The sequence below is a fragment of the Aythya marila genome (genome assembly GCF_965140915.1).
Source record: "Aythya marila genome assembly, chromosome: 14".
Lineage (NCBI taxonomy): Eukaryota > Metazoa > Chordata > Aves > Anseriformes > Anatidae > Aythya > Aythya marila.
In genome coordinates this window covers 18,761,647-18,784,972 of record NC_139055.1, presented here as the reverse complement: position 1 = coordinate 18,784,972, position 23,326 = coordinate 18,761,647, and the positions used below count along the sequence as shown (strand labels likewise).

Here is a 23,326-nt window from a genome sequence, read left to right as displayed (position 1 = left end):
CGCAGGGCCACCCGGCTGGGCACGGGGCCCTCCTGCTGATGGCAGTGCCACCAGCTCAGCACCCTGTGGAGTGCCAATGCCCCTCCAGCACACGCACCCGTCCCAAACTGACCCAGGAAAACAACCTCTGTGCCCACAGCAGGCAGCCCTGTGCCGAAGGAAACCCTAAGCAGGCATTTAGGAGCCCCTACACGGGATCTGCTGCAAGCCTGGCAGCTGAAAACCGGGATTAGACAACACAATGACCCTGGGAAAGCCACGCACGCATCCAACTCGAGCTGTTCGCAGTTACCCAAGAGCCGCCAGTACCCTGCAGGATGACTCCAGCCTAAGTCACCAGCCCCACGAGGATTGCTGGCTGACAGCACCGAGATGGAAAGGTCACAGTTTGACAAGCACTTCTTTCAGAAGCAGTAATTGCTTCAGCGATCCTTCCTCCCCGCCCCCAACCCAAATGTTTTCCCTGCTTTTGCATCGCCCCTCAGAGCAGTTTACAAAATGGTTGTTTTAAAAGCTGCCGAGCCAAACCGGCACACGCTGTCCTGGCACAGCCAGGGGCCGGGCACAGGGAACACGCGGAGCGGTGGCAATTAATGGCCAGACCAGGACAGAGCTGAGTAAGTCCCGTTCTCTGTCCCTAAAAAAACTTATTTTGGTCCCCTGTAAAATGGAGAACACTCTGAGCTGTTCCAGGCAGGCTTCGTGTTCGGGCAGGGCAGGGTCTGAGCCGCCCTCCCCAGGCTGAGGAGCGCCCGGGTCCCCTCCACCACGAGGACAAGGTGGGGACCAGCGCGGAGGGGGGAAACCACATCGCAGGGAGCAGAAACCAGGGAGGGACTGCTTCATGCACGGGCTGGAAATGGGCACAAGGAAAATTACCTGCAAATTATACCTATTATTGTGAGAAAAATGCTTCTACTCAAGATGAAAATGCCCTGTCTGAGGCAGCACAAAATGGGCTATTTACTGGCCATCAGCGCGGGCCGGGCTCCTGCGTGACCGATGGCTTGGGGACAGGGGAAGGATCGGCTCCGAGCACCGCAGGTCGGGGGCACGGCCCAGCTACGGGTTTGGAACCAAGGGCAGGAGAGCTGGGACTCGCTGCCACTGCTCTGAAACACACGCTTCTCAACCCAAGTCTTTGACTGGCTGAACTACGATAAACACAGCCTGTTTTTTCAAGGGTTGTTGGTGACAGCGCTGACTCGGTGGGACCTCTGTAGTGCTTACTTTATGTTCCAGCTCCCCTTTGAAAAAAGCAAGTTTGTTCTCCAGGTTCTGGCCCAGCACGGCCAGCTGGTCACTCCAACTGCCCCCTGCACCGCTTGCTCATGAAAGTAACCAGCCCCGAGGGATGCCAGCACCTGGGGAGCAAGGGAACCTCCCAGCCCCATTTCCCTGAGCAGGGGCCCTGCCACCCTGTGTGCCCGTCCCCAGCTGGGTGGCTCTGTCCCGGGGCCACCCTGCAGTCCCCAATCACCCTGCACCCCATCCCGGTGTCACCGCCACCAGCAGCTCAGCCTCCCCGCCGGGGCTGCAAGCTGCACGGCACAGACCCTTCTCGGGGGCCCTGCTTACAAAGGGTACTTACTGCCTTCGCTTTGGTTGTCCTTGTTCGAGTTGTAGACCTGGAAAACACAAGAAGAAAGCCTTATGAAGACCTGGCTGCAGCTGGGAAGGCACCGCTGACCCACCTCGTGGCCCCTGCTGGTGGCAGCTTTGGGAGCAGCTGCCCCGGCCCCACCAGCCAGGTCCCAGGGCCAGCACAGGCGTCAGCAGCAGGCTGCCCCAGCTAAAACAAATTCTCAAAAATAGGACAAATAGGACAGAATAGGTGGGAACGGAACCTAAACGGGCTTTAAAAGAAAAGAGAGATGGGCATTCCTCGCTTCCTTGCAACACGTAAAGGATACAAACCTCGGAGCAAAGCAGGCAGCTCCTTCCCTTCGCGTCGGGAGCACTGCAGCAACATCTGGCAGGCGCTGCTCAGGCCAGGAGCAGCCCTCCCCACTCACATGCACTTACAGTGAATAAACGAGGCAAAGGGTAAGAGGAGAAGAAACATGAGTTCAGGGAGGACAAGAAATGCTGCAGGATGAGCCCCCCTCGGGCAATGCTGTGACTCCAGCCCAAGCCTCTCCTGCCTCCAGATACCGGTGCTCTTCCTCCTGCCCTGCCCCCATTACAGCTTGGCTACTTCAGGTTAGAGCAGAGCTTCAGTGGGTTACAAGAAAAAGGGGGAAATGACAGCAGAAGGTTTTAATCAGTTTATTTTAATCAGTTTAAGCACAATTTTAAAACCTAGCATAATGAAAAGCTGTAAGGAGATCAGCCTTCGGATCCAAAAAGGTTGCATTTCTCTAGCTCAGTAGATGAAGATGTTAAAACAAATAAAATAAAAAAAAATCCTTCATCAACCCAGAGCTGAAACAAACACACACGGCACTCGGTCAGCATCACAAGCTGGAGCTGAGCGTGGCAGCATCCATCAGAACAGGAAAAAAAGCCTGTGTGGGCCGTTAAACAAAGCCACGGGCGTGCACACCCTTCCTCTCCCAGGGAACAAAGCTGGGAGCCCCCTTCCACAGGGACCGAAGCTCGGGGAACTGATTTAATCACATGCTGCGGCCAGAAATAGCAAGCGGGGAAGGAAAGTTTCCACGGGCGATGTTGACAGCAACACAGCAGCAGCAGCCACCACACATCGCCCTCCCCTGCCGTCGGGCAGCTCCCGGCCCTTCGCACCCGGGCACGAACGAATGCCAAGGGCAGGGGATGCACGAGCTGCCCCCAGAGCTCCCAGCGGGGCTGTCCTGGCCAGGACGTGCCCCACAGCCCCGGCAGAAGCAGAGACGAGGGAGAGGATCCTGCCCTCGGGAACGGTGCCGGTGGTGCCCGGACAGGCGCTGAGCGCGGCACCGCTCGGCTCGCTGCGGGTGCCCCAGCAGCAGCTCCAACCCAACGGCCCCTCAGCCCCAAAGCAGCCCCAAAAGGCTGTGTGCCATACTCCTGCTGTGAAGCCACTTAACCAGATGCCCTCCTCGGAGTTAAATAAAACCCCACAGGGTTCCTGTGCTCCCCGGCCTCTCGGCCCCACCGAGGCTGCAGCCCCACCGCTGCGGTGCCGGGGCGGGTGGGAGCAGCTCCCGCTCCAGCTGCACGTGCCAGTCAGCACGGCGAGCCGAATGAGGAAACTCCGTCAGCGTTACAGACAGCTTTCTGTTCAGATATCTCCCACAGGTTTATTTTTACCCCTCGGTGCCACGCACCAGCCAGGGGGCGGCAGGCACTCGCAGGGTCCATGACCCAGGGAGCGCCCCTGCAGCCACAAATCCTACAGATCGGCTCAAAACCCGGGTACAGTCATAGACCGACCCCACTCTGCTTGATCCCCCCCTCCTGAGATGTTTCCCGAGGAGCATCTTCCCTCTCCCACTCCCAGGGGGCCCAGCTACGCAGCGGAGGACAAAGTGGAGATTTTGTTTGCAGGAGGAAAGTGCATCGCCCCACATCTGGAGACTGGGGGATGATTCAGCAGCAAACACAGCCAGTCAGCAAGGGAGCTTTCCTCCAGGAACTGCGTTTGTATCAAGAAAATAAAAATAAGTGAAAAGAGGGAAGGAAATACACAGCAGGCTCCCCCGCCAGCAGCGCAGCCTCGCAGCCCTGGCCACGAAGTCAGCTTTCTCTAATAACACTTCCCCCCAGCTCCGCTGCCACCCCCGAGGACCTGCTGTAGGAGTGGGCAGAGCTCAGCTAATTTCAGCTCACCAGAGGCTCGCAGAGCACCCGGCCCTCCCTGGGGACCCCGCTGGCACTCGGAGCCCTGCAGCTTCAGACCCCACAGCTTCGTCCACCGGCTGCACCAGGTCACTGTCCCCAGGGCCCCTGCTCTCAGCATCCTGCTCTGCCCAGCCCAGCCACCTGCCCTTGCTGAGCATGCACCAGCTCCAGTGCTTGGGGCATCAAATATTTTCCATTTTTCTGGGTCCACACGGGTGTCAGCCCCCTGCTCTGGCTCCTGACACACTTCCCAGCACGGCTTCATTGTCCGCTGTCCAGCTCTGAGTTAGGGCACGCAGCGCATCAGCCGCAGGAGAAGATGTGTCTGCCCGCAGAGCCGTTCTTGCAAGTTGGTTATGTGAAACCATAGAGATGTTGTTAATCATCAGAGACTGCTCTTTAAAAATGAGAGAGGACAGACACGGAAACGCAATATGCTTGTGCCATTAACTGCCAAGTGTGCACACGGCATAAAGGAAATTTCACGCAGAGGTCAGCCGTGCGGCCATAAAGCAAGGAGGTAGCGCCGTCCTCCACCCATCTCGCTAAGGACAAAGCCTTTACTGCCCATTGAGGGTTTTAGGTCCATAAGGACAAACCCTTTTGCCACTGCCAGTGCGCGAATGCCCTGACACCACCCTACAACATTGAAGCTGTAACCAAGCCTCAGCTCTGTAACGTCCTTTCCTTTTCCAAAACAAACATTATATTTTATAAAAAAACCTTTTGCTATACCAAAAAGCATTTGCTTGGAGGTGAAGGGCCAACACACTGCGTATCGCGTGTGGGAATATTCGGTTATAAAACTCACCCAACTGGGGCTAGTGACTAACTTGGAGACAAATCCCTACCCTGCGGCGCTCCGCTCGCTTTAAAAGTCATTCTCTCGCTAATTATTCCCATTTGATCATATCTTCAGAGCCAAACTATCTTTACCACGAAGTTTCAGAGGTGATGGTAATAGAAAAAATATTTATTAGCCTAATACAGAATTTGCTGGAAGCCTTGAATTCAGTCTTCTGAATTCATACTGAAGACGGTCAAATATCCCGAAGAAAATTGGGTTCTATCTTTCTTAGTGGCAGCTACTGCTTGCTTAACTTCAGCAGTCGTGGCTATTTGGAGGCTTAAACAAGGCCTCCTTAAGCCACCTTTCCGATGTAATTTTGAAAAATTCTGAGACTGATCCGTAAAGTAAAGCGGAGGCTTTTAGGTTCTATGAACCGAATTCTCCAGATTTTACAACCCGATCCTACAAAAAAGGCACATGTGAGCATGCAAAGAGCCAACAGCTAACAACTGCCTGCCTGTAGGTTGTTTAGGGTGAAACTTTTGTGGGCAAAGAAAGGGAAAAAAAGAAGTAAATGGGGTTTGGAAGGGGAAGTAAGAACAGGAGATGTTGAGTAATTTTATGTTCATTTCCTCATTTCAGATTTCACACTGGTTTGGCCATGATGTCTATTATCCTCCGTGATAAATTAACTATGCTTTCATACGGCAATTGCATGTTTGCACACATCGTTTCTATAACACAACTTCATTCCAGACACAAAACAGGTTTCCACTTAAGATCCAAACTGCGCCAACCAAAGCCGTAACACTCGGAGGCTGCACAGTGCGCGGGCACAGCCGGCAAATCTGTCAATTCAAATATTGGAGCAAGGTTCTGCCTAAATGGCCGAAAACCAGATGAAAGAACTGTCTAGCTTCTCAGAGGCACAGAGGTGAGAGGTAGACAAAATTTATAGAAATCCTTAACCAACAGCAACGTCAGCTGTCCTGCTCTGTAGTCACAGACAGAGGGACCTCCACTTGAGAAGGAAACCATCATTTCAGTTGCCTACCCCATGTCCTGGCCTGGAAGATGCCTCCTTGCACTCCTTTTACTGGTACTGAGACCTACTCTTCAACCTAGACTTTGTATTTAGACTAAAACTGACTGTCAAAATTGGCCAGTCCTGCCAGATTTCCTTGGTCTCCCTGGAGGAGCGCAGTGTTTGTAAAGCCATGAGCAATAGAAGGAAATGCTGCAATGTTATGCAATTTCCTTGTGATTCATATTCAGAAATCCTCAAAACAACCATGAACGAGTTTTTCAACTTTGAGTTCAGAAGACGAAGAGGCCAAAAATGTATAAATAGAATTCATTATGTTCGCTCAGAATTGGTAGTCCAGCTGGCTTGCCAGCCACCCAAGGACAGGTTTTGAAGACACGGAGAGGAGAACCGCAGACATTTTTGGAACTTCTTATTAAATGATCTGGGGAAATAGTTGGAAAAAACAGCATGCAGGCTGGCGTCCAGCTCGGATTTGCTCAGACAAGACCTGGGTCAAAGTACATGGCGCAGACATTGGCGCGGCGCAGGGTGGTGCCTGCAGTCCCCCAAGCCACCAAGCAGCCGCAGCACCAGGGCTCGCCCAGCCCCGCAGGGGGAACGTGGTGCTGGGACCCCTGCCCTTCATCCACCTGTTCAGTGCCCCTGCAATAGGGTGCTCCGATCATCTGCTGGGAAGTCTTTCCCCTGAGCCTCTCACTTGGATGCTAACAAAGCACCAGATCACTTCCCTACAGTCCAGACCCTAAGGTCCTCATCCCCTGCAGAGCATCAGGGAAACTGAAGGGCGTCGAGCTCAGCCCCAGAGAATTTATTCCAATTATTCACAAAGAGCTGAAAGCCTGAGAAGCAGCAACCACTGAGCAAAAGGCTTATGAAAATGCCTGGACAAAAAAGCCTCTGGGACGATGCACAGTGCTCGGGAGCTCTCAGGAAAAGAGCAGAGAAGACCAACTCCAGCGTTCCCTAAAGCTGTGGTAGCACACAAAACCCTGCTCTGACGAACTACAGTGGAGACACTGTAAGTTACAGGAGGTTTTACATGGAGATCTTGGGAAACTCAAAATGATTTCAAGAGAGTAAAACCTCTGAGAATTGTTTAGCACATATTCAGCTTAGAAGATAAGGCATTACTTTGTTTTTACCGTTTCTGTTGCCAAATACTCCATTATTTCACAGCAACTCAAGAGAAAAAGAAAGTGATAAAATAGCAGCCTAATTTTAGTACAATAAGGATGGCACATTGTCCCTGATTGCAAACAGCACGAGTTACCCACTCACGTCCTCAAACTGCTGTCGAACACAAGCAGTTTCAGGGGCTTCTGAGGAAGGCCGGTCTGTGGGGCTGTCCGTCTCTCCTGGCCAGGCACGTTATTGCTCACTTTTATGCTCATGTGCCCAGTATTGCATTTCTACCTCGTCTTCTCCATCGTACTGCTAAAACCAGCCTTCATGAAGATGGGCAGCCTATGGTCTGCTATCCTATCTCCCACGGTGGGCTCGGGATTGCCCAGAGCTGGGTCGGAGCCTCCAGACAGTTCAGGCACACCTAGGGAGGGGAAGATCCCTCGTACCCGACTCCTGCAACAGCAGGTAATGGGAAAGGAAGGAAGAGAGAGTAAAAAAGAAGGATTAGCACAGGCCCATGCCACGCCGGGCAGGATCCTCTGCACCTGACACCCGAGCGAGCTTGGCACGCTGCAGAGGAGCTGTGTTGGGACACGGCCCAGCAGCAGGATGCCAGCAGAGCACAGAGCAGGAAGGCTCATGTACAAAAAAGCATATTTCCTTGTTAAAAGCAGGACACCTGGCAACCTTGATGAAATCAGCCCTTGTTTCTGGCTCTGCCTTATCAACCCTGTTCTATTTTTGTCCGAGAGCCAGGTTTTCATACTACAGGCAGGATTTTCAGAGCTAGACTACACTGTGTTGTGGCTAGAAATAACCTTCCTTGCTCTCTGAGCCAGAACGATATAGATAGGAGTAAGATCTCTCCCAGCCCACATCACTGCAAACCTCCCTGCAGGGGGAAGGGAGGGAAAAAATACGCCTTGCTTCCAAAGCAAAAGACTTGGCAGGGCAGCAGAAACCTGCTGCGAAATGCTGGTTTATGTCATTCAAACGAGGGCTGTTCATTTGGAAGAGGGTGGCCTAGGGTCCCTGGCAGCTCCTTCCTTCCTTCCTTCCTTCCCTCCCAACCTACTGTTCGACGCTGAACTCAGGCGTTGCAGGCAGAGCTACCGCCCCGGCGCGCTTCCCTTCTCCCTCCCCCTCCCTCCTCCCGGCACAAATCTCAGCCCCGAGCTCACACCGATGCCCGAGTTTGATTAAAAGCAAAAAAACATCCATCAAAGCGAAGCATCTGGGGGCCTGAATCCTCTACACGGGTCTTGCTCTTGTGCGTCTCGGCGCTGAACTAAGCGATGGTTCTAATTAAAAACAAGCCCACGTTTTATTACAAGTGCAGGCATTCCCAAGAGCCTCCAAAGCCGAAGCCGACCGGGCTGCCCGCCAGCCATCTGGACTGCTTAGCTCAGCTCGGTTATATAACCCGCCGTGTTTGTCACCTCGGGAAAAAATTACCTGGGTCAGCCAAGGAAAAAACTACCTGGGTCACACCGCCAGCCTTCCGAGTCTGCAGGTCAAAGGGAAACCGAGCAGCAGATAGCTTGGAAATCAAACCAAAAAAGAAAAAAAAAAAAAAGAGGGTAGGTGGAAGCAACAGGCACAAAGCACGTTAGCCATACAGTAGCCTCTAGAACAATGTAACTAAAGGTCAGCCGGTTTAGAAAAATACATTTTTGGAATAACTGAGGCGCTTAAAGCTTCGCAGCGTCTTTAAGCAAGTCCAGCGGAGCAGCTAAATCCAGATCGCTCCAGTGACTGATAAAAAGTGAAAATTTCTGCTAGTTCAACAGCTTTCCCTTAAGTTTTCTAGGATGCTTGAGCAACAACTTGCACATCCTCCTCCGCCAGCTCTGTGCTGGAGCCCAGCCAGCCTCGCTCTCCCCCTCTCCCGCGAGCACACACGCCCTTCCTCCTCCCAACGTCTACCCATCAACCAGAAGCCTGAGCACATCCACACCAGCCTAATTTTAAATGACACTGGCACCTTCGTTTCTAAAGTAACTAACACAGATGTGCCTCACGTTCCTGCCCTGGGGGAAGAGGCTCCTCGCTGCCCAGTTGCTCTGAAGGGCTGGGGGTTGGTGCCACGACCACAGCATCTTTGTGGCGAGGCCACTTCTAGCCCTGTGCTCGTGCAGCCGCTGGGGCAGGAGGCTGGGCTGGCCATGGGGCCGAGTATCCCTCAGTACTGACCATCACAGTGCTGCGGGGTCTGCCTGGGACAGCAAAGCCAGGACAGCATGGGAGAGGGGCCCGGAGTACAGAAATACGATGATCAAACCATTCCCAGTATTGACGGGCAGGCTTTCATCTGAGGCTGCGGCTAGAAGAAGGACAAAGCCTAGGTCACAGCCCATGCTGGGACTGTAGAATGACAGTAGACCACTATTTAAAGAGGGCAAGGACCTTTAAAAGCAGGCAGTAAAGGAAGTGATTAATTTTACACCTGACTGTACAACGCATCGCCTATTTTAATTTTTAATTTAGTGTAGGAAAAAAAAAACTACTCTAATGGCCCACTGAAACTGGCAGAGAAGTTTGTTCTACTAACACAGAGCTATTCTCTGAATTTCTAGATGATTCCTGAATCCTCTGCTCAAACACTCCTAAACAGAGGTGATATGAGCAGAGAGAGAAAAGGCAGGAGATTTTCTCTTTGGCATTTCATCCCCACTGAGCACTTTGTGCCTCCCCGCAGAGGCTGCCAGCAACTGGGCAGATGCAGCCTAAGGGTGGGCAGCTGGGTTCAATCAAAGCAGCGTAACGAAATCGCTCGATGCCACCACCCAGCAACCATTTCTGAAGCTCTCTCCCCTGTCCGGGCCCAGACTCATGAACAAGTTCACACACGCCAGCTGATCTGTCCTGTTCACACACACACACACACACACACACACTGCTTGTCGCCAGCACGCAGCAATTCAAGATCAATCAGCCATCATTCCCCGGGGACTCTGCAAACTCTCATTACCTCCCACCACCATGCTCACCTCCTGGCCTGAACCAAAATGAAAGAGAAACACATCGTGCTGCAGCAGGCTCTGCGGGTATCCCGCACAAAACACAGGTTTGTGCAGGGTCCTGTGAGCAGACCTTCGCTCACATCCCAGCCCTCCTGTCCCACACCCTCCGTGGGTATCAGCAGTGGCCAAAGCTTCCCCAGCAAAACCAACATCATCAGCTGCTCCCACCAGGAGAACAAAACCCAGCTCATGCCGAAGGACCAGCCATCCCACTCCCCAAGCAAAGCCAAATGTCTGTAGCCTATTTTGTGCAGTAAGATCACAGTGAGAAGTGCTGTGGTGAAGCTGGCTACAGCAAAGAGTGCATTAAGGAAACGATGAGGCATTCACGCACAGAGATGACAAACAGAAACAGGAGCTGCTGTTCTGCTCCTGGACTTCCCAACAACAGTGCTAGAAGCAGAAGAGGTCACAAACTTTCCAGAAGTGGGTGTGATAGCAGTTTTTGTTTTATAAAGAAGTCTTTTATCTTCTTTAGATGATCTAGAATGTTTCTCTCGGTATTTTTCCTCTTTATGACCCAATCAGCTTTTTTAAGGAAAGGACAAAAAACTGACATCTTGAAGCAGCAGCGATTCTGACTCAGAAAGCTATCAAACACTGAAGCAGCATTTGTTGGAACCATACCTAAAAGCCTGAAGTCAAGCCTTAAGACCTCAGTGGCTTAAGTGCTTTAGAAACAAAATAAAAGCTTATAATCCTAATGTAAAGTTATTACCCATAGGCTTAAAACAGGTTACAAAACAGGAGAGGGAGAACAAGGGAGCTGTGGTCAAAGTACATGTGATACAAAAACTAACATGGAACAGGATAAATTATCACTGCGCTTGACTCCTTAGGATCCTTTTCTGCCACCCTGTCCCCAAAAAGGACAAAGGACAAACGACAAGCAGACTTTTTCTTGGCCAAAATCCTTTGTCGTGGGACGCAGAGAAGCCAAGCAGGCACTTTGCTGGGCCAGGTTCTGCTGGCAGGCAGGGGGCTCGCCACCATGGCCCCCAGGCACCCGCTGGAGCTGCCCACACGTTGCCCACCTCCAGCGAGACAAAGATGCTGCTGCCAGAGGCACTTCAGATGCTCCCAGGCAGCCTTGGTTCAGGGAAAGTTCACTGGGTTGTCTGGGTTGGGGGGCAGTAAGAGGCAAAGGGAAAAAAGCAAACAATAGAAACTTATAGATTGAAAGAGTGCAGCGGGGAAAGATGTCCCATTCAGCAAAGGCAGAGAGGTGGAGAATCAGCAAGTGGAATGAGGCAGGTCATGGAAAATGGAACAGAAAGAATTTGCCATAAGCAAACAAACCCAGAGAGGACGAAGGCCATGAAGAAGCTGCAAGATAAAACATATGCTAATAACCAGCCTTCTCTGGAAGGCCTGCAGAAACACACATTTTTGTCAGACCAGCATGAAAGACTGCAAGGAAAAAAGCTGAAAAGATAAACATGGCCCAAACCCTTGAGCATCAAAGGAGTAAACATGATGCTCACTCCCAACATCTCACCCGCATACAAAGAGGCTCTCCCATGCAAAGAGAAAACAGCTGAAGACCATCACACCTGTAGTCAAAGATACTCTGGATGAAGATTTTTCTATAATTTTAAATAATTAACTTCCTTCATTAACTACTAAACTGAGGTGCAATTTATGCCCAGCACACTCGGAGAAAAACACCACTGATGTTTATTAACAACCAGAGTGATCGGTCCCCAAGTCCTCCTGAGTCTGATGCAGCAGCAGTCGTAGATACTGCACCCTAGGTGGAAACGCTGGCCCCCACCTCCGTCACAGACAGTTTTTCAAACATTGCTGGAAACGGATACAGAGCTAATGAGCACGGTACACAAACCGACAGAGAAGAGGCAAGTGACCTCCAAGGAGTTGGAGATGAAATGAATTAAAATGATAGAGCAGATTTGCAGCTTCCAGTTCGTTATGATGGAATACGAGAAGGTTGGGAATTCGTGCGGTTGGTAGGTATCCAGCTGTCCCTCCGTGGTGTCTTGGGGGTTGCAACTGAAGTCCTTCAAGTTAATTTATTTTTTGAATGAGCCAAAATGACAGGAATGCCGAGGTTGAAAGCACTGGATTGAGTTCAAAAGACATCATTTCCACTGGGAAATTAATCTCTCACCATTTTGCATAATTAGACAAGGAAAATGAAAAACAATTTCAGAAAGAATTCCCAGAAGCCATATCTGAGGTGGAGGCGGGAGAGGGTGCCGCGTATTGGGCAGGAACGCGAGGCTGGGCTTTGTTGTTACGCTGGGGTTTGCTATAAAAACACCACGTTGCGTTTCCAGAGCAGAAATACTGAACCAGCCCCAGTGCCGCCGAGCAGCTGTCGTACAGGGAGCGAGGCCGAGGGCTGGGACCAGGGGCAGGGCTGCTGCAGACGCCTCTCCCAGCGCCATGCCATGGGCACACCGGGCCATGGGAGATCCCGGAGGGGCTGAACGTGGCTGCCCAGCAGCCTCGCTGCCCATTACGGGTTATTTCTCTGCTGGTACTGCCACCAAACCAAATCAAACCAAACCAACCACCACCGCGGGCTGGCCCTGAGGAGGGCACGGGCCCCGCCATGGCAGGCTGCCCGGCCCCCCACCACAGGCCCCCTGGCACAGCCTCAGCCCTTGGGCAGCCCAGGCCTGGGCCCCCCAGGACACCCAGGGCCAGGAGATGGCAGCCATGGTCACCATGGCAACCCGAGCAGGCCTGCCTGATGGAGGCTGGAGGGGAAGGACCCTCGGTGCCTGGGGGGGCAATGCCAGGCCGTGCACATTTTGAAGGTCTGAGCTCAGCCCCGCTCAGTGCAACCGAACGCTGCCTGCCCCCAAAACCATCAGCTGCTTCTCTCAGGGGAGCAGCAGAGGAAGGACAGAGCAACGGGAGAGGGACGAGTTTTTCATCTGGGGCCGTGCCAAGCTCTGGGGGCAGACCTGGGAAGCGTTTGTTTTCCCTGCCCCATGCAGCAGGAACTGCCCTGCCCGAGAGCCGGGGCAGCAGGAGCAGGGCAGCCCGTTCTGGGCACCCCGAGACCCGCAGCCCCCCACCCACACGGGCTGCCCTTGCCCTGGCAGGGCACAAGTGCACTGAGCGGGCTGGTCTCAGCTTGCCATCTAGTGGAGGGCGCCCGCACGGCGTCCCCATGCCTGCCCTGCTCCATTTTGTGCCGTCCCCACGCTTGCAGCACTGGAGGATGTTCAAAGAAAGGAGAGCCTGGTGACACCGAATGCCCAAGCACTGACCACACCACCTAGCCACCGGGCGTCCTGGGGCACTGAGGGGCCACAGCCACCAGGACGCGGTCAGAAGCCCCATAGGGTGCTGCAGAAAGGATAACAAGTCCTTCATGATCCCCCAATGTGTCTGCTCGCCCGGCACTGCCACTGACTGCAAGCCCGCAGCACCCGGCAGCATCAGACCCCCCCGAGGGAAGGCTGTGGAGGCTCACAGCTCAGACGTACCAACCCCACCTGCACCTTATTTCATTAGGCTACAAAGCTACAGGCACATCACAAACTCCAGGCGATGACCTACAGCTACAGATGGGAGACGGGTTTCAACTGAAGGTTAAAGTGTTTGGCCTGGGCTCAAATGGAGGAAGAGAAACTCAGGACAAGACATATGAAGTATGGTGCTGCAGTGGTCACCAGGAATTGGGCAGAGGGTGCTCCTTACCCAAGCAAAGGATTGGCACATCTATACAAAAGAGAGCTATTGGCAAAGGGCTGCCAGTGTCCACAGACCTTCGGCACCTAGGGAAGGCCTTAAGAGAGTTTCAGTGTCTCTGCAATATCTCAAATGTCATTTAAGAGAGCCTTTGTGGATCTTGCCCTCCGGGCTTTCATTAATTCAGCAGTAACCACTTCTGAACTTCCTGAGTTCCCAGCGCTGACAAACAGCATCGCAACTCCAGCCGGGCCCTGCCCCTGTTTGGGAACATGAACACGGCGTCTCAGCACCCAGCAGAAAACACAGACACCGCAGCTATTGCTCGACGTGTCCCCACAGCTCAGCAGCTCCACGCAGCCCAATGGCCCCACAGCCCGGTGTCCTCACACAAAGCAGCAGCCAGGACTGCACCTGGGAGAGCGGGGAACCAAGAGATGGTTTGTGGACCCCAGAGCAGTGAGGTCCAGGAACGGCTTTCCAGAATGGGAGCAAAAACCTTGTTTGCTTTCTGGAGGATGGAGACTCGTGGCACAAGGACCGAGTCAAGTGAGTGCCACTGCAACGGGTCCAACTTCAGGCAGGTCCCAGGACCAAACCCACCAGCCTCAGCAGTGCTGCCTTGCTGAGTTACCAGCCTTTAGCCTCCCACAGCACGCAAGGGATTTGTACTCTGCTTGCCTTTGCAAATGTGCAGAACACATAAAAGCAGAGAAGGAAAGGAGAAAGCCCTGTTTGCGTGTCTCCATTGCTCACCAACTCCCTGTGAGGGCACAAGCTGGAACCAGCTGCCGGTCCCCAGCTGAAGGTGCCCTTGGCTTTACAGCACAAACAAAACCAACTCCTAGGTGAAATGCTTGCTGCATTTTTATGCACTTGTATTGCTTCAAAGAACCAAAAGCAAAACAAAACAAATCAAGCAAAGGGCAGCACACTGCAAGCAGCAGAGCAGCACTGCTCAGGTCCCATCCACGTCTTATTTCCTCTGACAGGATCACAGGATGTTGCATTTGCCTTTTAACACTATCTTTTCCATCACCACACAAGGCTATGGACAATGTATTAATCCAGCTCAAGAGGGATGTAATTTAACATGTTTCATATCCTCAATCCTCTGCTTACCCTTACATTGCTAGGCTGACTTTCCTGAAGAAATATTTTTGTGTCCCAAACGCTTCCAAAACCAGTACCCCACTTCTGCCTGCATGGACGTGAGAATGATTTCTAAGATTACGAACCTGCTTGGAAGGTAATAGCAGGAACTGCTGACACCAGCATCAATTTTGGCTGGCATGCTCACTGTAGACTTGGCAAGCAGAGCCACAACCTTACTAAAATGCTTATCTTGTTCGGTTCTTTGACAGAAAGCAAACAGCCTAATTTGCGTCTCTGTTAATCCTACAGCCTACCACAGCCACCAGTATGAGCCAACACAGCTTTTATTCTTGACTCAGTCCCCAGTCAAGTTTCAGAATCACTCTGGCCTACACCATATTCATTCGCAAACTGCATCACCAAAGGAAAAAAAAACACATAGGAAACTCATCCTGAATATCTTAATGAAAATGAATGCAATTGCTCTGTTACGTAGTTAACATTTTCTCCTATTTCCAGCCTCTGTAACATAAAAGAAAACCCAAAGTCAACACAGGGTTTTCAGCCAAATTAATTGCAAGTGGTAAGAGTTAACAGACTGATGATAGCTATCTGGAGTCTGCTCTGACTGTAAGATACATAATAAATCTTTTCAAGTTGTGACAAATGTCTTGGCTAATGTAGCCCACATTCTATGTTGAGATTTTACTAAAATGTAATACAACATTTGGTTTTAGTTTTTTAATTATAATTAAGAAACAAACTCCACTGCACTTTAATCTCTCCACAGCCCGAATTTGCACATGGAATTACCGTCTCCGCCGTGCCAATCTTTCCCACACTCAATATTCAAATCAAAGGAAACCAGACATTCTTTCCAGTAGGGGTGTTTTTGGTTACAAAATTATAGTCAAAGCATAGAATGGATGCTTCTAGGAGTCCAAACATTAAACCCTTGTCTCTTGCTCAAGGAAATCTCCGCAGAGTAGGTAACATCCCACACCCTCACGCCGCAAGATAAGAACTCAAACAAAACAGACCAACAGCTCCACTTGTGAGAGATCAAAAGAGGATAACTGAGGACGAGGAGCTACCTTGTCTGTCAACACACGCTGCCTCCATCAGTGAAATGCCTCTTGCATCCATCTCCACAGAGGCTTCATTCCCATGGCTCCCGCGCCACACCTGGCAGGCCGGGTTTAAGCGCCACGAGCACTGAAGCGCCACGAGGTATTGCATTAAGGCGCAGCGTTAATGAGCAGCAACACTGCCTGACGTGCTGGATGAGCAAGCTGCTCGAAGCTGATGGGCACGATAGGGAAGAATAGAAATGTGCAGGTGGCAGCATGAAGACCTCTGTTTTTTGAATGGGTTCACGTAATCAGATTCTGGAACAGGATCATCCAGGCAGTGCTGCATCTGTTACTCCATAGCCCCTTTCGCATGCATAGCGCCCTACAAACGCTCAAAATCTCTGGCTGCACTTCTGCAACCCTATCCTACCAGACCGGCTCCACTATTGTGCCAAGCCCTGATAGCATCAGCAGGTCACAATGCAACTGGATGACTGTATTCGTGCAGCTCCAGCTGGAGGTGGCCGAGTTTCACATCCCTGCAACTGCATTCTGCAGCGGAGGTGAGGCAGAGGGAAGTAGGTGAGCAGGCTAAAAGAGGACAAGGCTTGATGCCAATTATGAGCAATTATGCACATTTAGTTAGTGAAAGAACAGAAAATATTATCCTGCCTCTGGATGCCTGCCACCACAGATCCCAGGTAGGGGTTAATTTAGGAGGGGACAAGACAGTTTGCATGCTGGAGCTGGAGGGGCTGGCGTGCCTTACACAGGGCTGAGTGCCTTCCCCCTGCAGCTGCCACAGGACAGGGACGCTCGAGTTAATAGCCAAGGTGGAGCAGGCTGGCTCTCCCAGGCAAGGCTGAGTGATAGAAAAAGACAGCAGGGGTTGTCCTGGGCACGCACTGCATGTTCTGTCTCCTTTTTGCTTCTGTGCCTGTGTCTCCCACAATACTGGTTCTTGGAAGAAGGTGTACATGTGCAATTTTGTCCTAGAAATGTTGTTTCACCCCAGGGAGTGGCAGAGAGGTGTGATCACCATCAGCAGTAGGTCCAAGCTCCACAGCACATGCCCTGTAAGGAAGCGAGGTCTGTGCAGCGTGGAGAAGGGGCTAGCCAGCTTCGTGGGGACCCGACAGCAGCCACCTTACGAGGAAGGCATCAGAAGGACAGAGACAGGCTCCCCGAGGCAGTGCAGGGCCGAACAGACAGGAGGTGTAAACTCAAACCACAGACAAGGCATCAGGAGGAACTCCCCTCCAGGGGGATGGCCAGGCAGCAGAGCTGGAGCCCCGGAGAGCTGTGCCAAAGGTCTCCTTCCTCGGGAGTTTTCAGTTCCCCGCTGGATAATGCCCCGAGTAATCTGCTTAGAGCAGGAGGCTGGACGAGACACCTCCCAAGGTCTCATCCCATCCCAATTACCCAGTGAATTCCCTATTCCAAGCTAAGCCCTGACCGTCATCCTCACTGCAAGGCACCGCCGGGGGTACCCGGCAGCACCCTCAGACCCAGCCGATGTCTGAGTCGCTGCAGGTGTGTCAAAGCAAGCCTGGCACGCGCCTGCCAGCCCGTGTGTGTCCGCGTGGGTTTCACGAACACTTCTTTGTGACAAACCAAGGACCTTGCCGTGGGTGGCGGGGAGGCTCTGGCTCAAGGCAGCAGCAGTCTGTGGCCGTGGGGCTGTGCTGGAATCTCTCCCAGCAATGAGGCAGCCCGCACAGCTTCGGCACGGCAGAAGCAAGCACAGCGAGGACGGTATCGCTGAGAGCTGGGAACGGGCTCCACTCCTCCTCTCGCACTAGATCTGCAGTTCTCTGCAAGACGCAGCAACGCCTGCCAGATGAGTTGCAGGACTCAAAAATCCCTGGAAATCTACAGCGTATTTTCTTCCACTGCTCTTTTTGCCATGTTTTCCTTTCAGCACAGCACAGCAGCGTGTTTGTGCTGGCCAAGCCTACCCTCCTCCCTTCCACCACACCTTCAAGCAATCCAAGCACAGGAGATACAGTATTACCTCAAATATTTAACCAAAGGATTAAACTATTCTCTTGGCAGGAGGCGTGCGCTGCCCCACGGATACAGCTCTCGCGCCGGCTGGCAGGCGCTGCGTGACTGCGAGCTCTGCAGCGAGCTGCCCCGGGCTACACAACGCTCTCCGTGCTCTTCTCCAGTGCTTTCTCTCTAATATTTGTGCTCACCGGCTCCCGGCCATCCATTGCCTCCATCCAAAGCCTTCGGTCCTCTTCCGAAAGCGCCTGCATGGTGATCACGCCAGGCCTGCGGAGAGAAAGGGAACACCGTGAGTAAACTGCAGGATGGAAAATGAAGATGACAGAGATAAATTTTCCACGCGAGGGAGAGGGAAAGATGATGATCTTCCTCACCGAGCCCCTGCAGCACGGAGCTGATGCCAGCCTTACCCCTGCAGGGAAATCCCCGCAGGTCCTAAGCAGGACCAAGAACGGCGCAGAAGGCATCTCCAGCAATCAGCACACATTTTCAGTGCTTTTAGAGCATAACAGCCACTCCATAACACGAGACAATTTTGCATTTGATTTCCCCCCAGAGAGATCACCTGCATTGGAGCTAAGCACGTCCACGTAATGGCCAAGGTGAGGAAGGCAACCGAGCAAGCAGGATGCCCCCACACCCCATGTCCCACCACCACCTAAGCACAGGCTCCAGGGGGACCTTCCGCTGCATGAGGAATTTCAACACTTTTATCCCCAAAATGCTCATGTGGTGTGACCATCTCACATCCCTGACCCTGCCGGTGCTCCCACACTGCCGGTTCCTCTGCTCCCTCCCAAGCTATTTTCAGAGGCGTTAACACAGCACGGCTGCTGTTTCTGCAGGAGGAGCACGGACACAAGCCGTGGCAACAGGGAGGACGCAGGCAAGGCCAGCACGACCAGGAGCAGCTATCGGGGCCGACCCCACAGCAGCACTTGTGAGGTTTCATCCACGGGAAGTGCTGCAGCACAGACCTCCTGGGGCTGCAGTCTCCATCCCCGCAAGGCGCAGCCGCCCTGGCCACGCAGCAGGGAGATGGCCAGACCACGGGGGGTCAGCCACCGAGCTGCCGACCACTAAATCCCCAAAAAGTGGTAAGGCCTGGGAAGAGGGGTATTTCCAACCTGCGCTTTCCAAAAGCGATTCAGCAGGAGGACGAGAGCAGCAGGACCGCTCTGTGACAGCCGTTCAGCCCCTGATAAGAGCTGATCCTCCGTCAGAAGAGACAGCACTAACAGGGGCTGCCATGGTGCTGGTTTTGGCCCCTTTTCTACTGCTTCTAGCAGTCCGTATGGGAAAGGAGCAAAGAGTTAACACTCCTCCCTCGCTGTGCCCCCTGACCGACCAGACAGCTCGCTCGTGGCACCCCAAGGCAGCTAGCACGGGGTCCCCAGCAGCAGCAGTGTGCTCAGGCTCGCATCAAGCCCAGGTCCAAGTAAACCAGCCATAATGTATTTGATCTCCGCTAATCCCATTGGTGAGTCAGTCAATACTCACCAGCTTAGTGGTTTGGAAGTTTACTCATTCTGAAGGGAAGAGGAAACCACTTAACCATCGCCCCGTTTGAGGAAGAAAGCGTTCAGCATCCAGGGCTGAGTGTTTTCGAGACGGGGAGCAGAGCTCCTCGCCCTGCACAGCCCGGGTGGCGCAGAGCAGCCGGAGCTACCCACGGAGGAACAGGAGCACTGGCCACGGGCTGAGAGCAGCTCCTCTCAGAGCAGCTCCTTCATGGCAAGAGGCTGAGGCCGAGGCCACCGGGGGCTCAGCTGCACCCCCGGCCAAGGCCCAGGCCTGAGCTGGAGGCGCTGCTGCAGGGGGCACCGACAGCCCCGGCAGAAAGCCCTGGCCGGGCTCTAGCTGAGACTCGGGCAAAGGAAATACGGGGATTCCTGTCTCTCTGGCTGAGACATTAAAACAAAAGACATTTAAAGCGTTCATTTGAGTAAGCTTGATGCTGGCCTCTCAGAACAGCGACAAGACTCCAGAAAGACAATACGGGTATCTGCTGTGCCAGGCTCCCTCCTGCACAGGACAAAGGAGCGATAAGGTGGCGATGTTTGCTCTGCCTCCGAGCAGATAACAACTCTTTGGGCTTCACTTCAAAGTCACACTTATTTAGCAGCATGCGGGGCGGGGCTGTGAAACTGAATTAAAAAGCTATTTACATTGCAAATAGCTCTGCATTTCCTCCCACTGCGTTCATTGCCAGAGCCTCCATTGCACCACTTCCCGAGCAGAGCCACCGTCCTGGCCCTGATGCCTGCAGGACGCGCCCCGTGCATTATGCCCCGTGCATTATTGATCTGCGCCGTGCCCAGGGGTACCTCGCACTCGCTGTCCGGGCAGGCTGGCTGCAGCGGGGGCAGCATCCCCCCGACAGCATCAGCAGCAAGCTCTGAGTGCCTGCAGCCAGCCCCGTGTGCAGGGGGTTCCTTCCAGACCAACCGCTCCCCAAGGTGCGCTCGCTAGATTCTGGGTATTTTATGGCAAGATGCCGGGTATCTCGGCCATTCAGGGCAGCGGCTGAGACAGCAGAGGCCCTGCTCTGACTTGCTCTCCCAAAAGATAAAGAGAACTCATCCATCTCCACTAACACACGTATCTGAACTCCGGAGCTCTTCTACATTCCCCCTCCCGGCAGCCCCACAAGCTGGAGGAGCCCCCTCCGCCCGGCGGGACTGCTCCCCACAGGCAGACGGCGGCGTCCACGCAGCGGGAATCCTTCAGGGATGAAAATACACAAACATGAACTTTTGTGGCAAACGAGATAACGAACCTGCTGACTCATTACTGGAAGCTGCACCAGACTTTTCAGCCGCCAGGCACCAGGAGGCCCTTGGCCTTCTTTTGGGATGCAAGGAGGGGACTGGGAAATTTTGTGACCGGTTTCTAAACTGAGTAATGCGGGAGCGAGAGAGCATGGAGTAGAGCACGGCAAACATTTTGCAAGAAAGCTTATTTTCGATATGCTACAATCTAAAAACTAAAAATATTTTTCCATACGAGACCACACAGGAAATTTGAATTTTCTCAATATCTCTGCTTTTGAGAAAAACAGCCCGCGTTTAAGGAGCTATGACTAAGCGCGCGGAGAAAATGAGAAAGTCCCATGGCCCAGAAAGACAAACAAATAATGAAAGCAATAGGAACAGATAAGAACTTTCAACTCCTGCAGCAGCTTATCACACCAAGACAATCAAAAACGGTTGAAAGACAAAACCCGAGCAGGGATTAATAACGGGGCCTGGAGGGCCGAGCACGGCGCCGGGACCAGAAGTTTCCAGCCTGGGTCTGCGCAGAGCAGCGCGCCCACGGGCAGCAGCCAGGTGTGGGCCTGAAACGAAGCGTGGAAGGAGATGAGAAAAGCAGGAAGGAAGGGGGCTCTGCTCCTGAGATCAGGTCTCCCTGGGCCGGTTACAAGATGAGGCTTCCCCTCCCAGGATGCGCTCTCCCCGTGACCACGGAGGAAGGCTCGCGGCACGGCCGGCGTGGGTGCTCAGCCGCAGGGGCACGGGGCTGGGGGGAGCAGTGGGGGAGCCCCCTGCGAACGGCTTTGTTGGAAAGGTCACTGGAAAGGCGACACCGGCAGGGAACAAGTACAGGTTGTATTGCACGTGCTGTGCGAAGCTCCGCTGCCAGCCGCCGGCCTCTGCACAGCCCGGCACGGGGAGGCGTCGGGAGAGCCGCCGGGCTGCGGGCAGGGCTGGGCACGGGGAAATGCACAGAGCCAGGCAGCGTGTGCCCAGAGCAGGGCCAACACCAACACACCTAGCTACCCAAAACCATCTGCTCGGTGGAAATGCTTGCAGCAGGTGCCTCGCAGCTCACCCAGCGCGGTGCCAAGCATTACGCAGCCCTGCGAGCACGATGCCAGCCGCTCCGGGGGCACAGCGGAGGCACCCGCAGCGATGGCACAACGAGCAGGTCACTGCCTTGTGAATGACTAAGAGACCAAAACCCCAAAATGCTGAATACCTCCTGTTCCCATAAACACCAATTGGTATTAGAAGCACTTAGCTTCTGGCCCTGAGCAATGACCTAGATTATCCTAAATTGCACAGCCTTTGTCATCTGCCAGATCAGCTGCTCCTCCTCCTACGGCTTATTTGGCAAGACACCGGCTGTCATCCCTGTTCACCTTGTTTATAAAACTGATTTAATGCGCAGAGACTACAACTAGGTTTAGTTAGGAAAAGGGCATTAGCAGTACACCACGCTATCCGTGGCACAGGGAAGTATTTCAGCCAGACACTACAACTGCATTCTGGGGCTCGTTTCGCTGTAATGGTATTTGATGTTTTCTGAACACAGCACTAAAACACCCCCTAACTTCCCACAGAGAAAATCAGAGCTATGTGCAAACGCAGTGTTAGGGATTTCTTAGCCTTTCCCCCAAATACCTCTATCACAGAGTTTCAGCATTCAGCGCTGGGAATTCTGGAGCCTGCTCCCTGCCAGACAATAGGAAAAGGAAGCGGTGCTGCGATGACAGGCCAGGCTCAAGACTTTCAGTTCTGGAGCGTTGAATCATCTCTGGAGGAGCCGAGCACGCATTCCTCCCCCCAGCAGACAATAGCTTCTCTGCCTGTTATTTAAAATGGCCCGAGCCTGCAGCCGGCCCGGCATGCCTACCAGCTTCCCAAAATGCACCGCCGACAAGAGCCGGCTTTGTGCTGAGGGATGCAGCACGGGAAGAACCGGCCGAGGCTGCCACCTCTAGGCTGCGCGGCTCCAGGCTGGCGTGTGCGGGGCCGCCTCGCTCCTCTCCGCCTTATCACCGCGGCACGGGGCTCGCTCCGCATCCTGGAACACCTTTCCCAGTTGCTATCAACGGAGCCTGAAAAGCTACTCCAAATTCATGGCAAGGGGAGATAACAGCACTTGAATGAAAAGGGAAATTTCATCAGGAAGCTGCACGCGTGCACGGTTTGTGCGCGGCGTTGCTGATACGCCAGCACAGCGCAACTGCGTGCAGGGCTCCCGGAGCCCCCTCCGGCAGCAGGACAGCCCTGACCCAGAGCCCCACCAGGAGCCCCTTGGGAGGGGACAGTGCAGGAGCACAGCAGGGCACGGGCAAGAAGTATCTGCCACAGAGCCATGCAGGGGGACATGGCCCCAGGGCCACCTGCAGGGTTATTTGCGGGTTATTTGCTGGAGAGTAAGAGCAGAGGCTTTGGACACGAGTGCCAGGCAGCAGCGATGTGGCCTCTCTACCAGCACAGACATCAGTGGGGTTTGTGCTGTACGGGCGCAGGTTTCAGCCCTTGGGTTGCTGACCCACGCCTGCCCCGGGAGGCACAGCGCAGCCCAGCAAGCGTCAGTCCACGTGCTTCACAAGGGGCAATCCGATGCATCCGTCCATCACAAGCAAGTGACGCGTAGAGAAGAATCTTCCTGCTCTCTTAACCCATCCATTTCCAAGCAAACCACTGGAGAAGTAGCTTCCACCTTCAGGAGAGGCACGGTGGTGGCTCTACTCAGCCCTTTCCGTCCCAACAGCACAGACGCAGGCAGCACGCTCAAAACCAGCCCAGGTCTCCCAGGCTGGGTCAAGGGAAGGTGCCTGCACGCACCGAGCAGTTACAAAACACTCGGCTCCTGCTGGACCTTGCTTACAAGCCTCATTTTCATTGTAAGCTACATGCAGAAAAGGAGAAAACTGCTCTAAGTCAAACGCAGCACATGTGTGAGACAGAGAAGCATCCTGGGG

General features: G+C 53.4%; 1 protein-coding gene across 4 annotated transcripts in view; it reads right to left on the bottom strand.

Annotated features, from left to right (window-relative positions):
• Positions 1–23,326, bottom strand: part of ARHGAP26 (Rho GTPase activating protein 26) — a 119,772-nt gene that overhangs the window by 70,632 nt on the left and 25,814 nt on the right. For all 4 annotated transcript variants that reach the window (XM_082771543.1, XM_082771545.1, XM_082771544.1 and 1 more), the window contains exons 11-12: positions 17,802–17,880; positions 1,592–1,628 (exon numbers count right to left, since the gene is read on the bottom strand). In XM_082771543.1, coding sequence (XP_082627669.1) covers positions 1,592–1,628; positions 17,802–17,880 — 116 coding nt within the window. The remainder of the gene's footprint in view (positions 1–1,591; positions 1,629–17,801; positions 17,881–23,326) is intronic.